Source organism: Amblyraja radiata, chromosome 12 (genome assembly GCF_010909765.2).
Source record: "Amblyraja radiata isolate CabotCenter1 chromosome 12, sAmbRad1.1.pri, whole genome shotgun sequence".
In the NCBI taxonomy this organism is placed as follows: Eukaryota; Metazoa; Chordata; class Chondrichthyes; order Rajiformes; family Rajidae; genus Amblyraja; species Amblyraja radiata.
The window spans coordinates 21,637,643-21,660,461 of NC_045967.1; the positions used below are offsets into that span (position 1 = coordinate 21,637,643).

Below are 22,819 nucleotides of genomic sequence, written 5' to 3' on the forward strand. Positions count from 1 at the left end.
ACGGCGGGATCGAACGTAGGTCTTTGGCGCCGAGGCAGCAGCTCCACGCTCATGTTAATTTTAATGTAACTTTGGTTGATATGTTCAGTAACTATTATATTAGCAATTAGATTAATCCGTTGCCATCCCCAGGAATTTAATCCGTTCCCTTCGTATTTCAAGTCACGTTATCACGATCACAACGCAGACAGCATTCCGTACATGCGCCTTAGAGATAGAAGCTAAATCTGAACAAGTGACAATTCTCACGTTTACTCTTCACTTCACTTTGAATTGTTCATTAGCATCCGTCATAAAGAAGAAATGACTGAGTTCGCCGCTGAACCTGTTCCTATGGACGTAGACAAAAACTCGGAAAAGATTGACATGTCTTTGGGCAAGTATAAGTTTCCCTAAAATTGTCTGTGCTGGTTTTCTGAAATTATTGATACGAAATCCAAGGAGAGCAGGTCTCTATTACAAGGCATAGAATATGTGATTTTAAAAATGATGTTTTCTTTCACTTTTTGGGAGGGAGTGAAGTGGGAGATGTCGTATGAGATCAGTCAGATGCGAATCACTAAATAAGGAGCGACGATATTGCATTGTTGCAACGTCATGCGTCAGTGCTTAGAAATACTGCGGCCGTCGATCTGCGTCATATATATCTATATATATAACATAGATATATTTACACACCCATATCTGTCCCATGCCCCCTTTTTCCTGTCAGAGCTCTTAATCCAAGCTTCCTTTGTGCCCACCTGCTTTGCCCTTCACCCTAACATGAACGTGCAAGCCCTGAATTCTTGTTGTCACACTTTTAGAGGTATTCCTCTTTCCTGACGTTCCTTTGCCTGCAAACAACCGACTCCAATCAACATGTGGGAATAAGCAATAAATGTTGTTTACCTTCACTCATAGTTCCCCTCATTACTCATCCCAGGTCACTGAGTTGCTACTTTTACATGCTGTAATATCCTACCCATATCACCAAATGTAATTTCACAAAAGCATAAGCAAATAGACAGAATATCCTTTTTGAAGGCAAAGAATCTGACACACATATGTCCTGGTGACCAACTTTGATTTTATTTCGCCCGCATCTTGCCTAAGGTCCTAAGTGTTTCCCTAGTTTTCTTTCCTCATTTCAGATTTCAAGCGTTTGCAGTGTTTTACTTGATTTCCTATGAGTTTTGTGGTATGTAAATTACCTTTTGTTGAATGAGCGAATACATATATTTAGTATGATAAATTATTTTAATTTCTATATTATTACTTCAACCAGTCAGTGCTGTCAAAGCTGAGCTTTCTCAATATAATCTAGCATGTTAAAATCCGTATGAGACGGCACTCTTAACTAAATTCCAAACATTTTGAAAGTCCTTCACACGGATCTAGTTAATAATTTAGTAGGATTTGTATTTTTAAATCTCTGTCAGGGAGGCTGCTAGGATGAATTGTAACTGTATTGTGCATTTCTATGATCTTGGAGAGATTGGCACAGAATTATTTCATAGCAAAGATATATAATTTTCCTGTTTTAGTATCAATTTTTCCTTTATCAAAGGAAAATGTTGGAGTGACTAAATGGGACAGGCAGCATCTCTGGAGAAAACAAATAGGTGACATTTCGAGTCGACCCTTCTTCAGACTCCTTCAGCAAACTTAGATAAGAGGATAGCATTGTATATAGAACCCAGTTTTATGCATTAGATCTGGTAATACATGCAAAAATAATTTTTGTACATGCATTATGCAGATGAAATTATTGAACTCAATAAAAAGGAAAACATCTCTGCAATGATTGCAGTTAACAGGACAAGAGAACAACAGAAAATACAATGGAATTTGCACCCTCACATCCCACAAATTCAGCCAGGACAAAGAATGCAACAGAATATACAGGGTAAGCTCTTCATCAAAATTAACCATGTCACAATTGCAAACCCAGGAATTGTACATTTTATCTAATCTTGCATTTTTGTTGGCATATTTATTTAGCAGTATGCAAATATTTGAAATTGAGATAATTGAGATTGTGCCTTCTGTTGGTATCCCAAATCCTGTCTGCCTGTGTATGCAAATGTTACTGGATGGAGGAGCACCAATATATTTCCATGTCAGGATAGTGTACAATGTACGAGTGAGGGAAATAACCGGAAGTGGTTTTGTTCCCCACACCTGATGCCTTTTTATGCTTCTTGGTGGTTGAAGTGCCTGGATTGGGAAGATGGAAAATATTTCATCACGCTTCTGCCGTATGCCTAGTCTTTGGCTTGGATTTGCATCCATGATATTTATGTAGTTAGTTCAGTTGGGTTTCACATCATTGGTGACTCCTAAAGCTTTGATGGTGAAATCATGGACATAGGGAAACAAGTGCATAGTTTCCAAAAAATGCTATTGCTGGGTAGTTACGGTGATGCAAAAGGTGTTTGGCATGCTGGTCTTCATCAATAAGGGAGTTCAGTATAGAAGTCTGGATGTTATGTTACAGTTGTACAATATTTTGGTGAGGCTGCACTTATGTATGGCAGTATTATGTTCAGTTTTCAATTGTGTTTCAGTTATTGTGTTCAAGCTAGAACTTTCTTCCTTGCAGTGCAGTAGTCAGAGGGATGATCTTATAGAGGTGTTAAAATTATATGAGGAATAGATAGGGAATCTTTTTCCTCACGGTAGGGGAATCAAGAACTAAAAGGTATAAGTTTATGGTGAGATGATAAAGATTTAATAGGAATCTAAGGGGCAATGAGGGCATAAATAGGTGCAATAACAATATTTAAAAGACATTTGGACAGGTACATTAATAGGAAAAGGTTTGAAAAATGTGGGGCAAACACAGGCAAATAGGATTAGTTTAGATATGGCATCTTGATTGGGAGAGTGGGCTGAGATGTGGCAGATGGAACACAGTGTAGCAAAGTGTGCAGTAATGTATTTTGGTAGTTGGAATAAAGATGTAGACAATTTTCTAAATGGAGAGAGAATTCAGAAATGGGAGATGCAAATGGACTCAGGAGTGCTGGTGCAGAATTCCCAAAAAGTTAATTTGCAAGTCGAATTGGTAGTAAGGAAGGCAAATGTAATGCTAGCATTTATTTTGAGAGGGCTAGAATACAGAAACAGGGATGTAATGCTGAGGCTTTATAGGCACTTTTGGGCCCGATATCTGAGGAAAGATGTGCTGGCGTTGGAGAGGTTTACAAAAATGAATTTAGGAATTATTGGTTTAACATATGATGGGCGTTTGAAGGCACTGGGCCTCACTTGCTGGAGTTTAGAAGGGTGGGGGAGGGGTAGCCTCATTGAAACTTACAGAATAGTGAAAAGCCTAGATGGAGAGAATGTGGAGAGGATGTATCCACTAGCGGGAAAATTTAGGACAAAAGCTAGAGCCACAGCATACAAGGAAGTACCTTTAAAAAGGAGAGGAGGCGGAATTATTTGGTCAGAGAGTGGTGAAACTGTGGAATTTATTGCCATTGACAGCTATGGATGCCAAGTCAATGGATATTTTTAAGGCTTGACAGATTCTTGATTGGTAAGGGTGTCACAGGTTATGGCGTGGAGGCAGAAGAATGGGGTTGCGAGGGAAAGATAGATCAGCTATGATTGAATGGTAGAATAGCCTTGATGGGCCAAATGACCTAACACTGCTCATAGAACATATTAACAAGTTGAGCCAAAAGGCTTCTTTTGGTACGGTATGTCTCTGTGACTTAGGTGGCCAAAGCTGCTGGCGAGATGCTGATTCTTTGGAGGGCATTACTAATGATTTGTAGGATAACTGGCTCAGCTATGGGCAACATTATGTAAGCAGCAGCAATTTGCTTAAGTAAATAGGTAACAATAGGGGGCAGAGGATGAATGCTGTAATCCTGAGATAGAAATGTAAACAGGAGATTTATGCCCCGTCAAGCCAAAGCAATTTTCTTATTAATTCTAATACTGAGCTGCAAATGTGATAATTCAATACATATGAAAATGTTATCACCTGTAGCAAGCTGATTATTTTTCTCTTGCCATTCAAATAGGATCTAGTCGACCACCGGGAAATGCCTTTGGATCACGAGGATATGGGAGAATTAATCAACGCTGGCAAACACAGGCTAGATATCCCAGAATTAGACCAGATGGAAGAGAACCAACCATAGCAGTCAAACAAGTGAGTCTTTTAATTATTAACATTCATCAGGTTATAATAGGAGTAGAATTAGGCCATTCGGCCAATCAAGTCTACTCTGCCATTGATTCATGGCTGATCTCTCTCTCCCTCCTAATCCCATTCTCCTGCCTTCACCCCATAACCTCTGACACCTGTACTTATCAAGAATCTATTTATCTCTGCCTTAAAAATATCGATTGACTTGGTCTTCATAGCCTTCTGTGGCAAATAATTCCACACATTCCCTCGGACTAAAGAAATGTCTCCTACTTAAAAGAACGTCCTTTAACGTCCAGTCCTAGAATCTCCCACTAATGTAAATAAATTAGCAAACGAAATAAAGCCCTATTTTGTCTGTGATTTTTTTAATTTTAAAATCAATTTCTTTATTGAATTTTCAGCAAATTGCACCCATTCGGAAAGGAACTCCAAGAATCATATGGGAAAGAGCACAGCAAACCAAGAAGAGTTTCAGGCCTACACGACAGGGGCTTCCTCAACTGCTGAAAAGAAGGTAACAATAACTTAATTGTATCAACAATTACAGTATGCATCCAGTCTCTCTTAACTCTGCATCGGAAATATCATAACTCTTTCATAAAATTGTTATGAATGACAGTACCTCAAGGTGGCTGTGGGAATACTGAGGAAGGTGGCAAGATACAAGAGTACAAGGAAATACATTTGGCTGTCATGTTGGGGTAAATTGACCAAGACACATTTGAAGGAAGAAGAGTGCGTTTGATATCATTCGGTTTCAAACATTTGCAAACTAAGTATATTTAAACTAGGGGTCATTATCAGAAATTAGCTGTTCAAGTAAGCCTTGATTTTATGCATATATGGACCTCAATTTATCTATAGTATGTTCAGTCATAATACGAGTTCATGTGTTACACTTTAATCTACTTTAAATGCAGGAAATTGTAATTTCCTTTTTCACAAAACTCTCCATGTACTCTAAAAAGCTCCTGTAAATCACGGGCATTACAGCAAAGGAGTTTTCAAAGGTTTATTGCAAATTTGTTCAATTTTAGCCATGATTCAAGATCATCATTCAAACTATTATTTTATATGCAGTCAATAAAAAATTTGGTAAAAAACCTCTCTCAACAGAATAGGTATTATCATTCTCTTATCCACATTATGCAACCCTGTTCACATGACAACTCGTGTTTGAATTCTGTCCATCCCTCCAATATCTGTTCATAGACCTTTTTCAACAATGAATCATTCTGGGTTTTGTCTGTAGTTTCATACTCGGTTATTCGAAAGTCCTCATTATTTCATTTACACATCCAACTTGAGGGTTCCTATGTGGTAGACATGACAAAACATCTACAGTAGCGTTCTGGAGGCACAAGAGACTGTAAAGCATTAACTGGAGCAAATGACAAACCGCTGTATGAACTCTCCAAATATGGTTGAATAAGAGAAGACTAGCGGAAACTACAGTGAGAGAGGCTCAGTGAATTCCCTTCGAAGGGGGGAGGACAATTTCTTCAGAGGCTTATTTTGAGGAGGTTTTGCAGTGGGGTGATATAATGGAGATGTAAGAGATTGCAGATGCTATACTCAGGAGCAGTGATGAATCCTGATTCTTTACCTAAAACACTCACCATCCCTCTGCCTCCAGAGATGCTGCCTGACCTGCTGAGTTCATACAGCAGTCTGTTTTTTTTTTGCAATAGTGTTCTGTTTGGAACTTTAATACTCAATTTTATTGTTGGAATGCAAAAAAAAAAAAATGTGTTCATCCTTGATGATGCCATTTTAAATGTCTCTGAATTAGGATATAATTTATCCACTAGCGGAGGGGGAGCAGAGAGGGAGGGGCTTAGAATTCCTGTCAAAGAGAGGAGGGAAGCCTCTTCAAAGTGAGCATTGCTTGAACAAAGGTTCTGCTCTGTGAAATGGATCAAATTTCTTGATTCCTTACGTGATTCCTAGTACTTCTTTCTCAGTTTATACATAATTTCACTAATTTTCTTGTGAGGTTATGAGACGTAAAAGCAAATGGTTTCTCTTACCCATTATTCTTTTGTATGGCTTGCAACTGCACCAATATCATTATGTCATTTCACTTGACAACATCAATGTGTGCGCAGAATCAAAATAAATACGGGTACTGTACTCTTAAGAGTGTGGGGAGAATAAAAACTGGGATCAATGTAGGCTTAGTGTAAATGTGCAGTTGACGGTTAGCATGCAGTTGTTGGGCCAAATAGCCTGTTTGTGTGGTCTGTCTACAGTATTTGTCTCTGGGGAGAACTTCACTGACATCTTTTTGTTTTGCTTTCATCTTGCACACTTCATTGTTCTTTGCTGCACCTTAAGAACTGGAAAGAGTCATATGTAAAACGGCATCATCCCCAGGAACAACCCTAGTTCTGCTGCAGTGTCATATTTTGCACAGTAAATAAGCTTCATCATTCTTTCATTGCTTGTAGGCCATTGACATCAACAATTTCTACACTGTTTCTAATTGCCTTGTATCATCTTCAGTTATACTAAATTGAACATTTTCGGCAAAATATATTTTTTCTGTTTATAAATTTCTGGCAATTAACAGCTCATCTTGATTACCCACTAATCTGCTCCCGACAACATTTCAGAATGAGGCCAAGGTCAGAGTGAGGCCAAATGCAAATTGGAGGAGCATCACCTCATATTTTGCTTGTGCAGCATACAACCTGGCGGTATGAATATTGTTTTCTCCAACTTCGTAATCCTTGCATTCCCTCTCTCTCTCCATCCCTGCCCCGCCCTATTCATCGTACTAATTTCACTGTTTGTATCACACGTTATCACCTTCCCACAGCCAACAATGGGCCATTGTGGGCTCCACCTTTTGTTGATCATTGTTGCTTTTTGCATCTCTTTCATTCATTATACCTATATCTCTCGTTTTCCTCTCGCCTGACTCTCGGTCTGAAGAATGGTTTGGACCCGAAAGGTCACCTATTCCTTTTCTCCAGAGATGCTACCTGACCGACTGAGTTACTCCAGCTTTTTGTGTCTACCTTTGGTGCAAACCAGCATCTGCAATTTCATCCTACATGTTTTATCCATATTGGCCAGAAATTCTTGGCGAAACTCTTGACTCAATGGATTAACATCAGGAGAGCTCTTTGTGTATGTCGATGGTCAAGTAGTGCTGAAGTACATTGCCAATGTTCAATTGAGCATAGTCATGGGAGAGTTCCAATTGTTTGAAGAAATTTGATCCTTCTAACTCAGCATGCAAAGCAAAATGCAGTGAATATTGTTCGTGGTGAATGTCTTGATTTTCATGACATTGTAGCCTTTGCGCAGGTTCACTGTTTTCTGCCTTGGGTACAACCTAGCACACTTAGTCTGTTTTTAGAAAGCACAACATTTGGTTCTCATTTATCCAGTTTCTTTCAATTTGATTCTTTGGAGTGCATGGGATGGATTTGGGCTTGCAATCGTCTAATGCTCACATTGTACTCTTTTTTGCCAGTGCAGCTGTCTTTGAAAATATCATCATAAAATCCAACAACGTGCCAAGCTATACTCCAAATTTCCTAATATCTATTGTTATTTTGAATTGCCACTGAAATTGCTTTTGTGGCATGTTTTAGCCTTGAATCTGCGGGCAGCCAAATTAACACACAGACAGTGTCATACTGCATGGAAAGAGATTTTGATTCCGTGGTGACAATCAAACATCCGTTAACGCTAATCCTACACTTGTACCATGTTTTCCCTAAATTTCCACCAACTCCCAAAATTTCCATCAAGATTCCGCCATTCACCTCTGCATTAGGGACAATTTACAGCTCATTAATAGCCAATTAATTTACCAACACACACCCTTGGAATGTGAGCACACAGAGGAAATCCATATACTGGGAGAAAATGCAAACTACACAAATAGCACTGGAGATCGGGATTGAATCCTCTGCTGTGCCATCATCCATTCTTTCTCCAGCTACTTTACATGCAAATTTAAATGTAGGCTTTGCTTGTTCAACAGATTTGACTGAAATTATTGAAAAAAGTGCTGGAAGAACTCAGCGTGTCATGGAGCAACTGTGAAGGGAATGGACTGACGACATTTTGGGTTGGGACTCATCTTCAGACTGAATTTGTGATTTGCCGGTCCATATACAAGCCCATTGTGTAAGGCATGTTCCAAAAAAGCATCAAATTACGCAGTTCCTAATTTAACAATATATAAAATGTTCTTACCCAGTTTCTGTGACAAACCTATAGCTTTTAGCTATTTCCAACACATTTGGTTCAAACTGCACAACATCTTTAAGCATGGCATCTTTTACCTTGCAATGAGATTTATTAAAGTGCTATATGTTTCTGGCCAATTTTAATTGGTTGTATTACTTTTTTTAACATTCACTCGTCATATCGTTTTGGGGTTTCATTGTATTTCTTTATCATTCAGCTTTTTGGATATTGTTTGTCTGCAAGGAGATGTCCTTTAATTTGATCTACGAGCTGAATAGTTCTCAGGCTCAGTTGCTCACATGTCTAAGCTTCTGATATAATCAAACACAGAAGCCATTTTGTTGTATACCTGCACATTAATAGTACGCCTAACATTATGTCTGCAGTAATCCAGTTATTGACACTATCATTTGCCTGTGTAGATTGCTGAGCTATGCTCTCTCATTGATATAGACATCTTCAATGAGATTTCTTACATGCAGTCACAGCAAGAGTCAAGAAATAGGTTTTGGTGCAAGCTTTCCAAAAGCTTGTCAGGTGAGAACTTGCAAAATACTTGAATAAACTGATCAGCATCCTCATCACTAATTTATATGTCTTCAGACTACATTGAGGGCATATATGTAAAGGTTTGTTTGCAAAACAGTACACAAACTATTTGCATATTGAATTTCTAAGTTCCTGGTATAAAACTGTTACATTGTTTGAGGAGCTGACACACATCACACGAGATTGCTATCCAATATATGAATACGCGCATGGAAATAGAGAAGTTGGTGTTCCATGCCTAAAATTCCCCTTGTACCCAGAATCAAGCTAGTAACTGTACCTTGCATATCCAAAACCGCATGCTAGGTGTGGTCTTACCAAAGTTCTGCACAGATGTTACAAAACCTTGTATTTCAAACTGTATGCAAAAAGGGCTAACATACACAATTTCCTTCCTTTTTGCTTCCTATCTGTGCATGTTAGTTTTCTACGTTGTGATCTCTTTGCTGAACAAGACATGCATTCCCTACCATGCTGTTCTGTTTTATTTTATTATGCTTTCTTTTAAAACTAATATCATAATTTCCTGTCTTACTGTCTTTTTTGCTCACTTAATCTATCCATATTCATTTGTGGAATATTCTTAAACTTTGCACAGCCCAACGTCCCACCTATCTTTTGTATTGCTAGTCATAAGTGGCAGCTAGCTTAGCCATTCCATTTGCAGGTAACCATAACTATAAGGGGTAGACAAAACTGCTGGAGAAACTCAGCGGGTGAGGCAGCATCTATGGAGTGAAGGAAATAGGCGACGTTTCGGGTCGAGACCCTTCTTCAAACTGATGTGAGGGTGGGGGGGGGGGGGGAAGAAGAAAGGAAGCGGTGGAGACAGTGGGCTGAGGAAGAGCTGGGTAGGGGAGGAGAAAACAGGGTATATATGGGTGAACCTGCAGCAGTAGCAAGTCTGGATTTTTAAAAGTATTTGTTGACGTCCCACAAAAGGTTATAAAAAAAAATAAGGCCCCTTGAAGTGAAGGATAGGTGGATAATCCGGTGGATAATTTAAAAGGGAGAACAATAGGTTTGAAATGACAAGTCATTTTTAGATTTGACATTTATCTTTCGGTATTGGTTTATTATTGTCACGAGTAATGAGATATAGTGAAAAATGTTGTTTTGCGCTCTATCCAGCCAAATCATACCTTACCTGACTACATCAGGTAATGCAATAGAGAACATGAACAAAGAAGAGAATATTGTGTTACAGCTACAGAGAAATTGCAAATAAAGTGTAAGGGTTGCAACAAGATAGATTCTTGGCAAATGAGAGATCTGTTGAATAGTCTGATAGTATGTGTCTTTAAGCTTTTGTATCTTATGCCCGGCAGGAGAAGAGAGAATGATTAGCATGTGAGTACCCCTTGATTATGTTGGCTATTTTCTCAGGGCAGATGAAGTATAGATGGAGTTGAGGGGGGAGGGACAGGACTGTGCCCATAACTCTCTGTAATTTCTTGTGGTCTTGGGCAGAGCAGTTACCATACCAAATTGTGATGTATCCAGATAGAATGCTTACTGTGGTGCGTCTATGTAAATTGGTATCAATTAAAGGGTCATCGGAGGCTAGCTGAATGTTCTTAGCCTTCTGAGGAAGTAAAGGCATTGGAGTGCTTTCCTGGCTACAACGATATTGAGGTTGGATCAGGACAAATTCTTGGTGATATTTACACCCGATAACTTGAAGGTCTTGACCGTCTCCAATTCAGCACCATTGATAGAAACATAGAAACATAGAAAGTAGGTGCGAGAGTAGACCACCAGGTCCGTCGAGCCCGCACCGCCATTCGCTCATGGCTGAACACTAAACAGACACACTTACCCACAAACAGTAGACACAAGACACAGAACACAAGACACTACCCTCCCCTTTATACCGCTATCACCCCTCTCCACCCCAAGAACCGCGTGATCTCCTGGGGGAGGCAAAAAAACGGATTAAAACCCAGGTCCAATTCGGGAAAAAAATCCGGGAAATTCCTCTCCGACCCCAATCCAGGCGATCGACACTTGTCCAGGAGATCACTCAGGTCTTACTATACTAACCATACCTAGGTCCATATCCCTGCCCTCTCCCCGTAGCCCCTTATCCCCTTGGCAGCTAAAAAACCATCTATTTTAGACAAATACATTTAACGTTTCTGCTTCCACTGCTCCCTGGGGCAGTGAATTCCATAAATTAACCACCCTCTGGGTGAAGAAGTTCTTCCTCATCTCAGTTTTAAAAGAGCCCCCCCTTATTCTGCAACTATGTCCCCTAGTTCTAGTTTCCCCGATCATTGGGAACATCCTCGGTGCATCCACCCGATCAAGGCCCCTCACGATCTTATATGTTTCAATGAGATCGCCTCTCATTCTTCTAAACTCCAAAGAGTAGAGTTCCAGCTTACTTAACCTTTCCTCATATGTCAATCCCCTCATTGCAGGAATTAATCTTGTAAACCTTCGCTGCACTGCCTCCAGGGCTAGTACATCCTTTCTTAAGTATGGACCCCAGAACTGTACACAGTATTCCAAATGTGGTCTCACTAATACTGTGTACAGCTGCAGCAAGACCTCCGTGTTTTTATACTCAATCCCCCTAGCAATAAAGGCCAAAACTCCATTGGCCTTCCTGATTGCTTGCTGCACCTGCATACTGACTTTTAGTGATTCATGTACTAATACCCCTAGATCCCTTTGCATTGCATTACAACGCAGCTCCTCCTCATTTAGAAAATAACTTGCCCTATCATTTTTTTTCCCAAAGTGAATGACTTCACATTTATTAGTATTAAATTTCATCTGCCAAGTTGTTGCCCACTCACCTAGCTTATCTATATCCTTTTGCAGACTCTTCCTATCCTCCTCATCCCCTACTTTTCCTCCCATTTTTGTATCGTCCGCAAATTTTGATATATTACACTTGGTTCCCTCCTCCAAATCATTTATATAAATTGTGAACAACTGGGGTCCCAGCACCGACCCTTGCGGAACCCCGCTAGTTACCGGTTGCCATCCCGAGTATGAACCATTTATCCCCACTCTCTAGATGGTGGATGTTATGCGTACTTCCTGACATTAATAACTAGCTCCTTTATTTTGTCTACATTGATAGGGAGGTTGTTATCTTGACTTCATGCTTCAAAGCTCTCTATCTCCTTCATATACTCTGTCTTGTCATTGTTGAGATCCGGCCAATGATGGTGGTTTTATCAGCAAATTTGTAAATAGAATTAGTGCAGAATTTGACCATAGTGTATAGGATGTATACAAAGGAACTGACAACACATCCTTATGGAGCATCAGTATTGAGAATTATTGTGGAGGATGTTTTGTCATCTATCCTTACTGATTGCACCCAGTAAGTCAAAGATCCAGTGGCAGAGGGGAAGTTGAGTCCTAAGTCTCGGAGTTTGAGGATGAGTTTGTTGGAATTATGGTGTTAAAGGCAGAGCTATAATCAATAAAGAGGAAGTGTCACATGTATCTTTCTAATCCAAATGTTTCAGGATGAGTGTAGGGCCAGGAAGATGGTTTCTGCCATTGGCCAGTTGTCGGAGGAGGCAAAGGTTCTGGGGACACAACAGGGGACTCCATCCGGGACAGTATTTTAAAATAAAGTGGGTAGTTTAGGGAGAATGAATCCCCCTTATAGTTATGTTTAAGAAGGAACTGCAGATGCTGGAAAATCGAAGGTAGACAAAAATGTTGGAGAAACTCAGCGGGTGAGGCAGCATCAATGGGGCGAAGGAAATAGGCAACGTTTTGGGTCGAGACCCTTCTTCAGACCATTTTTACAGCAACATTAACTAACATTTCCAGACAACTTTCCCTTTCTTTTCATTGTTTCCCCAATTATTATTTTGTTCTGCATCCTTAAAAATAGAAGTTGTATCTCACCTGAAACCTCTGCTACCACTGCATTTTAAAGTTATCTGATTCACCAGGACACCGTTTTCTGTCCAGTTTAACTGCAGTTCATCGCAAACAAAAGCGCCCTATTTTCTTCAGTAAAGGGGCCAGTTTTGCATGAATCAAAACCCTGATCTTCAAATTCACTGTCAGACATGGCACAAAGCCTTTGATCCATTGGATTATATGTTAATTTGTATAAGAGTTGAATAATAATTAAAAAGACCTTCGAACTACTTTATTTCCATTTGGCCCTTATTTACTCCAACTTTCTCTTTCCTAGTTCTACACTTATCATTGATTACTGCACAGAACAGAACAGCTGGATCCCTTTTCCCTTTTCAAATGTAAGGAAGTCTCTAGATTTGTGGTACTTAAAGATCAACATGGTTTTTTGGGTATTTGAACGCAACGGCAGAGTACTTGTCCACTCGACAATATTCTACCTTACAATACAATGTTTCATTTGCCTCCTGCGCTATCCTGCCATTGTTAGATTTCTCAAATTTCCTATCCATTCAGGGTGTAATGACTTCACGTCTATGAGACAAGATCTAATAGGTGCCTTGTCTATACATCAGTTCCCGTAATTAATTAATTCACAATCACGTGAAATAAGATGAGTTTGGCAATAGAAGTACACTAAGCTAGAAAACATAATGTAAACTTATATTAACCCCTTCATGGCAATTTCACAGTTGTGTTTGAATTTGAAGTTAATTCTGAAATAGTCAAGCTATAAGGTGGCGCAGCGCGGTGGAGTTGCTGCCTTATAGCGGCAGAGACCCGGGTTCAATCCCGACTATGGATGCCATCTGTATGGAGTTCATACATTGTCCCCGGGACCAGCTTGGGGTTTCTCCGGGTGCATCGGTTTTCTCCCACACTCCAAAGACGTACAGGTTTATAAATTGATTGGTTTGGTAAAATTGTCCCTAGTGTGTATTGGATAGTGTTGGTTTGCAGGGATCATTGGTTGGTGCAGGCTCGGCCTGTTTCCGTGCTGGGTCAATAATCTAAACCACTAAATATGTGTTGGGAACATTTTGGTGCATACTTCTTTTCAAACCACCTTGTATGACAATTTTAATTCCTATTTTACTGTTTCAGGATTATGTTCCAAAATAAAGTTTCAAACCAGCAGAACAGACAACTAATGCAAAATCAACAAAGACAAACCAAAGTGAACATTAAAAGAGGGGTAAGTCATATTATGAATAGATTTGGAAGAATGCATTTGATTCCAGAGAATAATCAATTGGTTCCTCACACGACTATTTGGAACTCTTATCAGCCTTCTCGTAAAAAGACAAAAATTGCTGAAAGTAGAAGTGTTAGGTTGTACATTACCATTCCCGTGATAACTGTGGTTTATTTTACCACCAGACCGTTAGGATAAAAAAGGTCCTGCTAGCTCACTTGGTCAGTACATCTGTTGGTTTTTGTTTATGTAATTAAGAAGGGATTGTTTTTCCATTTCAAAACATATTTACACACATACCCCCGTGCCCGTATGTCAGCGAATTCAGAGAGCATCATATCGAGCTCTTTCTCTGTTGCCTCTGTCTGTGGGTCTATTTCTCTGTTCCTTGCCACTAGTGACAACTGCTAAACGGCCCCTGCCAGCCTTCTACCCCATTAGATTTTTATTTTTATTTCCAACTGCCAGAGAAACATAAACTGTCTTGACTTTGCAACTCCCCTGAGTCGCTCTAATCTCACCTTCTCTGAATGTGCAGTCCTCCGCACACTCAGTAAAAACCCCAATATAGAATTCTACCATGCTGAGGCCAGGCATGTGTACATCTCTTCATACCTACCCCTTGACCATGATACCACAGACAAATACCAGGCCAGACCATCAATCTCGTCGTCTTTGACGATCTCCCCTCCACTGCTTCCAAATTTATAGTTCCTCAACCCTGCACTGCCTGTTTCAGTCTCCTTCAAAATCCACAAGCAAGACTGCCCTGGTAGGCCCATTGTTTCTGTCTGGCCCTGCCCCACCTAACTCATCCATAAATATCTTGATTCATGTCCCTGCTTGCAGAGTCCCTTTTGGCCTACATCCGAGATCCCTAATGCATTCTTCAACATACCAATAAGTTTCAATTATAGGCCCCCATCACTTAATTGTAATGTCCAATCGTGGATGTCGAATCCCTTTATGTCTCCATGCCCATCCCTACTAGGAGGATCTCAAGGCCTTCCAGTTGTTCCTTGAACAGAGACCCAATCAGGTCCCTTAAACTAGCACTCTCGTCAACCTGGCTAAACATGACCTTCACCGAAACAACTTTTCTTTTGATTCCTCTTACTTTCTTCAAGTTAAAGGTGTAGTTATAGGCACTCGCATGGGCCGCAGCCATGCCTGCGTCTTTGTTTATTGTGTTGAACAGTCCTTTTTCCAAATGTATGCTGGTGCCATTCCCCAACTCTTTATCAGCAACATTATGTTCAGTTCAGGGCACCATGTTATCGGAAATATGTTGTCAAGCTGGAAAGGGTACAAAGAAGCTTTACGAGGATGTTGCCAGAACTCAAGGGTCTGAGGTATAGGGAGAACAACTTTCTTTTGTTCTATATCCCTTGTATCCCTTTCCCCTGACTAGTCTGAAGAAGGATCTCGACCCGAAATGTCACCCATTCCTTCTCTTCAGAGAAGCTGCCTGTCCCGCTGGGTTACTCCAGAATTTTGTGTCTATCTATAGGGCTGAGTAGGGTTGAGTAGGCTGGGACTCTTTTCCTTGGAGTGCAGGAGCATGAGGGGTGATCTTCTAGAGGTGTGTAAAATCATGGGAGGAATAGATCGAGTAGATGCACAAAGTCCCTTACTCAGAGTGGGGGAATCGAGGACCAGAGGACAGAGAGGACTTTCTCAAATTAATGGGAAGGAAAGCTTGAGAATGGACAACAGAGTAAGGTCAGGGCCAATTGCGAAGGGGGAAGTGAATACGGAGGTCAAAGTACTGTATATGAATGCGCAAAGTATAAGGAATAAAGTGGACGAGCTTGAAGCTCAGTTAGAAACTGGCAAGTATGATGTTGTGGGAATTACTGAGACATGGCTGCAAGATGGCCAGGGCTGGGAACTGAATATTCAAGGGTATACCTCCTATCGAAAAGTCAGACAGGTGGGCAGAGGAGGCGGAGTTGCCCTATTGGTGAGGGATGAAATTCAGTCCCTTGCAAGGGGTGACATTGAAACAGGAGATATGGAGTCAGTATGGATAGAACTAAGGAATTAGTAAAAATACCCTAATGGGACTAATCTACAGGCCCCCAAACAGTAGCCTGGACATAGGGCGCAAGTTGAATCAAGAGTTAAAATTGGTATGTAGCAAAAGTAATGCTGTGGTTGTTATGGGAGATTTCAACATGCAGGTAGACTGGGAAAATCAGGCTAGTACTGGACTCCAAGAAAGGGACTTTGTAGAGTGCCTTCGTGATGGATTCTTTGAACAGCTTGTATTGGAGCCTACCAGGGTGAAGGCAATTCTGGATTTAGTGTTATGTAATGAATCGGATTTTATAAAGGACCTCGAGGTTAATGAGCCATTAGGAGGCAGTGACCATAACATGGTCAGGTTTAATCTACAATTGGAGAGGGAGAAGGGTAGATTGGAGGTGTCAGTGTTGCAGTTGAATAAAGGGGACTGTATGGCCATGAGGGAGGAGCTGGCCAAAGTTGACTGGAAAGGTACACTAGCAGGGATGACAGTGGAACAAAAATGGCAGGTGTTTCTAGGAATAATACAGAAGGTGCAGGATCAGTTCATTCCTAGGAGGAAGAAAGATTCCAAGGGGAGAAAGGGATGACCATGGCTGACAAGGGGAATCAGGGACAATATAAAAATTAAAGCGAAGAAGTACAACGTAGCAAAGATGAGCGGGAAGCAAGCGGATTGGGTAATGTTTAAAGAACAACAGAAGATAACCAAAAAGACAATACGGGAAGAAAAGATGAGGTACGAAGGTAAGCTAGCCAAGAATATAAAGCAGGATAGTAAAAGCTTCTTTAGGTGTGTGAAGAGGAAAAAATTAGTTAAGACCAAAGTTGGACCCTTGAAGACTGAAAAAGGTGAATTTATTTTGGGGAACAAGGAAATGGCAGATGAGTTGAACAGGTACTTTGGATCTGTCTTCACTAAGGCGGACACAAACAATCTTCCTGATATAGTAGTGGCCAGAGGATCTGGGGTGACAGAGGAACTGAAGGAAATTCACATTAGGCAGGAAATGGTGTTGGATAGACTGATGGGACTGAAGGCTGATAAATCCCCAGGGCCTGATGGTCTGCATCCCAGGGTACTTAAGGAAGTGGCTATGGAAATCGTGGATGCATTGGTGATAATTTTCCAATGTTCTATAGACTCAGGATCAGTTCCTGTGGATTGGAGGGTAGCTAATGTTATCCCACTTTTTAAGAAAGGCGGGAGAGAGAAAACAGAATTATAGACCAGTAAGCCTTACATTGAAAATGGACAAGGGAGAGCCAGTGGATGCAGTGTACCTGGACTTTCAGAAAGCATTTGATAAGGTCCCACATAGGAGATTAGTATGCAAAATTAGGGCACATGGTATTGGAGGTAGAGTGCTGACATGGATAGAGAAGTGGTTGGCAGACAGGAAACAAAGAGTAGGGATTAACGGGTCCCTTTCAGAATGGCAGACAGTGACTAGTGGTGTACCGCAAGGCTCGGTGCTAGGACCGCAGCTATTTACAATCTACATCAATGATTTGGATGAAGGGATTCAAAGTAACAAAGTAACAAATTTGCAGATGACTCAAAGCTGGGTGGCAGTGTGAACTGTGAGGAGGATGCAATGAGAATGCAGGGTAACTTGGACAGGTTGGGGGAGTGGGCAGATGCATGGCAGATGAAGTTTAATGCAGATAAATGTGAGGTTATCCACTTTGGTAGCAAAAACAGGAAGGCAGATTACTATCTAAATGGCGACAAGTCGGGAAAAGGGGAAGTACAACGGGATCTGGGGGTCATGGTACATCAGTCTATGAAAGTAAGCATGCAGGTACAGCAGGCAGTGAAGAATGCGAATGGCATGTTGGCCTTTATAACAAGAGGAATCGAATATAGGAGAAAAGAGGTTTGCAGTTGTATAGAGCCCTAGTGAGACCACACCTGGAGTATTGTGTGCAGTTTTGGTCCCCTAATTTGAGGAAGGACATTCTTGCTATTGAGGGAGTGCAGCATAGGTTCAACGGGTTAATTGCAGGGATGGCGGGACTGTGACATATGCTGAGAGAATGGAGTAGCTGGGCTTGTACACTCTGGAGTTCAGAAGGATGAGAGGATATCGCAATGAAACATATAAGATTGTTAAGGGCTTGGACACGCTAGAGGCAGGAAACATGTTCCCGATGTTGGGGGAGTCCAGAACCAGTTTAAGAATAAGGAGTAAGCCATTTAGAACGGAGGCGAGGAAACACTTTTTCTCACAGAGTGGTGCGTCTGTGGAGGCAGGTTCTCTGGATGCTTTCAAGAGAGAGCTAGAGAGGGCTCTTAAAAATAGCAGAGTCAGGGGATATGGGGAGAAGGCAGGAACGGGGTACTGATTGGGGATAATCAGCCATGATCACATTGAATGGCGGTGCTGGCTCGAAGGATCAAATGGCCTACTCCAGCACCTATTGTCAATTGTCTATTGACATAGGTTTAAGGTGAAGGGGAAAAGAGTTAATAGGAATATGAAGATTCAAAGGGTGGTGGGTGTATGGAACGAGTTGCCAGAGAAGGCAGTTGAGGCAGGGATTATCGCAGCGTTTATGAAACAGTTAAACAGGTACATGGATCGGACAGGTTTGAAGGGATATGGGCCAAATGCAGGCAGGTGGGACTACTGTAGCTGGGACATTGTTGGCCGGTGTGGGCAAGTTGGGCCGAAGGGCCCGTTTCCATTCTGTATAGCTCTACATTGACATCTGCATCAGGGCTACCTCCTGCACACATGCAGTTATCGTTGATTTCATTAACTTTACTACTAACTTTCCACCCTGACCTCAAATTCACAGACTATCTCTAACATTCTCTCCCCTTTCTTGATATTTCTGTCTCCAACACAGGAGACAAACTGTCGATTGACATCTACTACAAATACACTGACTACCACAGTTATCTGGACAATGCCTGCTTCTTGCAAAGATGCAACCCCCTCTTCTCAATTTCCACCCATTGCTGTCACAGATGGATCCCTCACACATATATTCGCTGTAGTTCTTGCTCCCCCTCTTCGCAAACAGAACAGGGGCATAGTTTCCCTTGTCATTGCCTTTCATCCTACCAGCCTCCACATCTAATACATAATTATCCGACATTTTCCCCACCTTCAACGTGAACCAGCAGTCACATCTTACAATCCACACCCATTTCTGCCTTTATAGGGACCACTTCCTCCACAACTCCTCGGTTGACTCAAACCTTCCCATCCAAACCACTCTCTCTCCAGGTATTTTCCCCTGCAGGAGGTATAACACCTGTCACTATACCTCCTCCCTTACATTCATCCAGACCTGAGCAGTCCATCCAGCACTATATTATGCCCTATAATTTAGCACAGTATGCCTTGAGAAAAAGGGCTTAATATTTTCACAAATATATTTAGTGCAGATCTTTGTACATAACTGATTTTTAACAAGATATTATTGGAGTCTATGTCGCCTATTCGAGAATTTTCATTAATTTGCTTTTATCTGTAATTTTTAAGTTTCTGCAAATGGGTTTGGAAGCTGCACAGAAGAAACAATGGACTCAAGTGTAAGTAATTGCCTGCTAAAAAACACTACCGCTAAAGTGCAAGTTACTCCATGCATGCACTTCTGCTACTGCCACGTATTTCTTAATCACGTATTTCATAATTACTTTTGGATGGCATTTGATCATGCTACAATTTAAATTAATAGTCCAGTTAGCAACTGGAAACTTCTAACGCTTTCAACGTCTAAATTTATGAGGCATCACATGAGCTAATTAATATAGTCTATAAGTTTATTTATTTTAGTTTAGTTTAGAGATACAGTGCTGAAACAGGCATTTTGGCCCACTGATTCCGTGCCAACCAGTGATTCATGTACACTAACACTATCCTACGCACTTGGGACAATTTACAATCTTTACTGAAGCCAATTAGCCTACAAACCTGTACATCTTTGGAGTGTGGGTAGAAACCGGAGCACCCAAGGAAATCCCACGCTGTCACGGGGAAAACGTACAAACTCTGTATGGACAACAACCGTAGTCAGGATTGAACCCAGGTCTCTGACGCTGTAAGGCAGCAACTTTACCGCAGCACCACCATGCCATCCTATTCAAACTCTGTACTTGTGACAGTTTAGTACCAAAGGATAAGATATTTTTAATGTATCAACAGATAGATTTGTCAAATATAGTTGCAAAGGAACAACTGTGTACAGTTTTTTGGTTTAGTTTTGGTGCAAAAATTGTAAATTTGCTAACTGTTAAGTACAGCTTGTAATGGCCCATGTCAATAATCTACATCATAGAAACATAGAAACATAGAAAATAGGTGCAGGAGTAGGCCATTCGGCCCTTCGAGCCTGCACCGTCATTCAATATGATCATGGCTGATCATCCAACTCAGTAATCTGTACCTGCCTTCTCTCCATACCCCCTGATCCCTTTAGCCACAAGGGCCACATCTAACTCCCTCTTAAATATAGCCAATGAACTGGCCTCAACTACATTCTGAGGCAGAGAATTCCAGAGATTCACCACTCCTTTGAAAGGAGGAATTCGGCGCTTGATGATAAAACCTCCTTGATTTTATGGGCCACAATAGTTGGAATAACACGTGGACTGAAATACCAGATTTACAGAGGCACAGTGACGTCAAACTATGTACAATCAAGACACGATGTATAATCAAGGTACTCTCCTCCAACTTCTCCAGTTTTCCTAACATCTCTATTAAATATATAAGCAAAACTACATACAGCCACCTATCACTGACTTCTTAATTCTCTGCCCAACTCCCGAACTGAACTGTGCCAAATTGATCTAATCTAATACACTAGATATACACCATACATGAGTGACTGCACCTTCATGCATTGATTGTAACCTTCAGACCATGGCAGTTTTGATGCTTTGTGCATCACTGCACATCCATGGAGAGTAATTTTACTACTTATTCGCACTTGCCGAGTCTAACTGACATTGATTGAAGTTATGCCTGATTGAAATTTTAATAAAGCCACACCGAACTGACCACTCCATTTCTCAGGCTCAATGTGATACCCTAATTGTAGGAGAGGAGAGGAAAATAAAATTGCTCTAACCAAATGTTAAAAGTCTTCTGGAAAAAATGTAAAGGCCGAGGTCAGTGCATTCACTAGCAAATCCTATCTAGCAAAAAATACATTACAACTTTCAAGCATTGATACATTGCTGCACATTATCATTAACTTAAAAGCAATCCTCCTCAGCCCACAATCTCTTCCAGTTTCAAGATGCATCTAATTTAACCATACCCTCGCCCTCTCCCTCAATCATGACTTTCCATCTGCACAGGGCCTAATCTGTGACTGACAAGAAAGTGAAGAAGGAAGCACTAGATTATTCCATTTGATACTCTTAGCTATTGTTTAGAAACTGGTACTCTGTATATAGTAAAGGATGTTTAGAAGCAGGCAAAGTAGACTGTCTCAGAAGAAAAAATGGAATGAACGCCCACATATATATAGCATTGACCAAGATTACCTGATGGTGGTGATAGATTTAAAGAATATTAGCCCTATTATTCAATTAAATTATTCAATGAATAAATAAGTCATGATTTACATGTGAAACAAATCACACCATGTGTGGAATTTATCATTTCCTGAATCTTTACAAAACATGCTTTCTGGGCAAGTGTACATGCTGCCACTGCCAATTGTTTTTCACTTAAGCAGGAGGTAATCGATTGTAAAATCTTGGAAGAACTCAGCGGGTCCGGCAAAAGGGATGTTTTTACCTCTTGTGCGAGTCCCTGTATCAGAAGTGGGGAAGAGGGTAAGGGGGCAGGAAAAGGAAAGATTGCCAGCATATAGCCATCCAGAGGAGAGGTGGGATACTGATAGGTGGAACCCCTATAAGGGGGATGATGGTAGGGGTTGAATGATGGGCAGATGGAACCCAAGTGGAAGAGATGAAGGAAAAAGAAAGTGAACAAAGGGAGAGCCAACTTGAGTGGACTGTCAGCAGTGAGAAAGGAATAGAGGTGTGGGTTATTTGAAATTGGGGAATTTAACATTCATACCATTGAGCCATTGGCTACCCAAGGGGAATACAAACTGCTGTTCTTTGACTTTGTGTTTGCCTCACCATGGCAGTAGAGAAAGCTGAGGCCAGACAGGGCAGTGTGAAAATGGGAAGTGGAATTGAAATGATATTCAACCAGAAGCTTAAGAATACCATTGTGGACAGAAAGTTGGTTCTCTGCAAAATGGTCACCATGTCAAAGCTTGACCTTGCCACTATTACCAGCACTGAAATATAATAGACCATGGTAGAAGTGGTGTATGTGAATCTCTGTCTCACCCGGAAGGGTGTTTAGGTCCCTGGATGATAGCAAGGGAGGAGGTGAAGGGACAGTTATTGCACCTCCTATGGTTGCAGGGGAAAGTGTCAGCAGATGGGGAGAGGTGGGTGGGAATGGGTGAATGAATCAGGGAACCATGGAGAGAGTGATACCTGTTGAAAGTGGGGAGAGGGGAAGATGTGACTGCTGACGAGATCCTGTTCAAGCTGGCAGAAATGACAAAGGATGAAATGCTTGATTTAGCTGCTAGAGGGTGAAAGGTGATGACTAAGTGTTCTATCTTGGGTAAGGGGAGTGAGACCAGACATGTGACAAATGGAGGAAATGCAGGTGACAACTTCATTAACAAGAGAGGGAAATCTACATATCTACAAGAAAGATTATGTTTCTGAAGATCTCGATGAGGAAAGGAAGAGAAGTGTCAGAGATAATCTAGTTGAATTTGAGGCCAGAATTCAG

General features: G+C 41.0%; 1 protein-coding gene across 2 annotated transcripts in view; it reads left to right on the plus strand.

Moving 5' to 3' along the window:
• Positions 1 to 210: 210 nt before the first annotated feature.
• Positions 211 to 22,819, plus strand: part of LOC116978998 (UAP56-interacting factor-like) — a 37,705-nt gene continuing 15,096 nt past the window's right edge. For both annotated transcript variants that reach the window (XM_033030358.1, XM_033030359.1), the window contains exons 1-6: positions 211 to 376; positions 1,742 to 1,888; positions 4,020 to 4,150; positions 4,552 to 4,664; positions 13,910 to 14,000; positions 19,526 to 19,575. In XM_033030358.1, the coding sequence (XP_032886249.1) occupies positions 304 to 376; positions 1,742 to 1,888; positions 4,020 to 4,150; positions 4,552 to 4,664; positions 13,910 to 14,000; positions 19,526 to 19,575 (605 nt within the window). In that variant the 5' untranslated portion in view covers positions 211 to 303. The remainder of the gene's footprint in view (positions 377 to 1,741; positions 1,889 to 4,019; positions 4,151 to 4,551; positions 4,665 to 13,909; positions 14,001 to 19,525; positions 19,576 to 22,819) is intronic.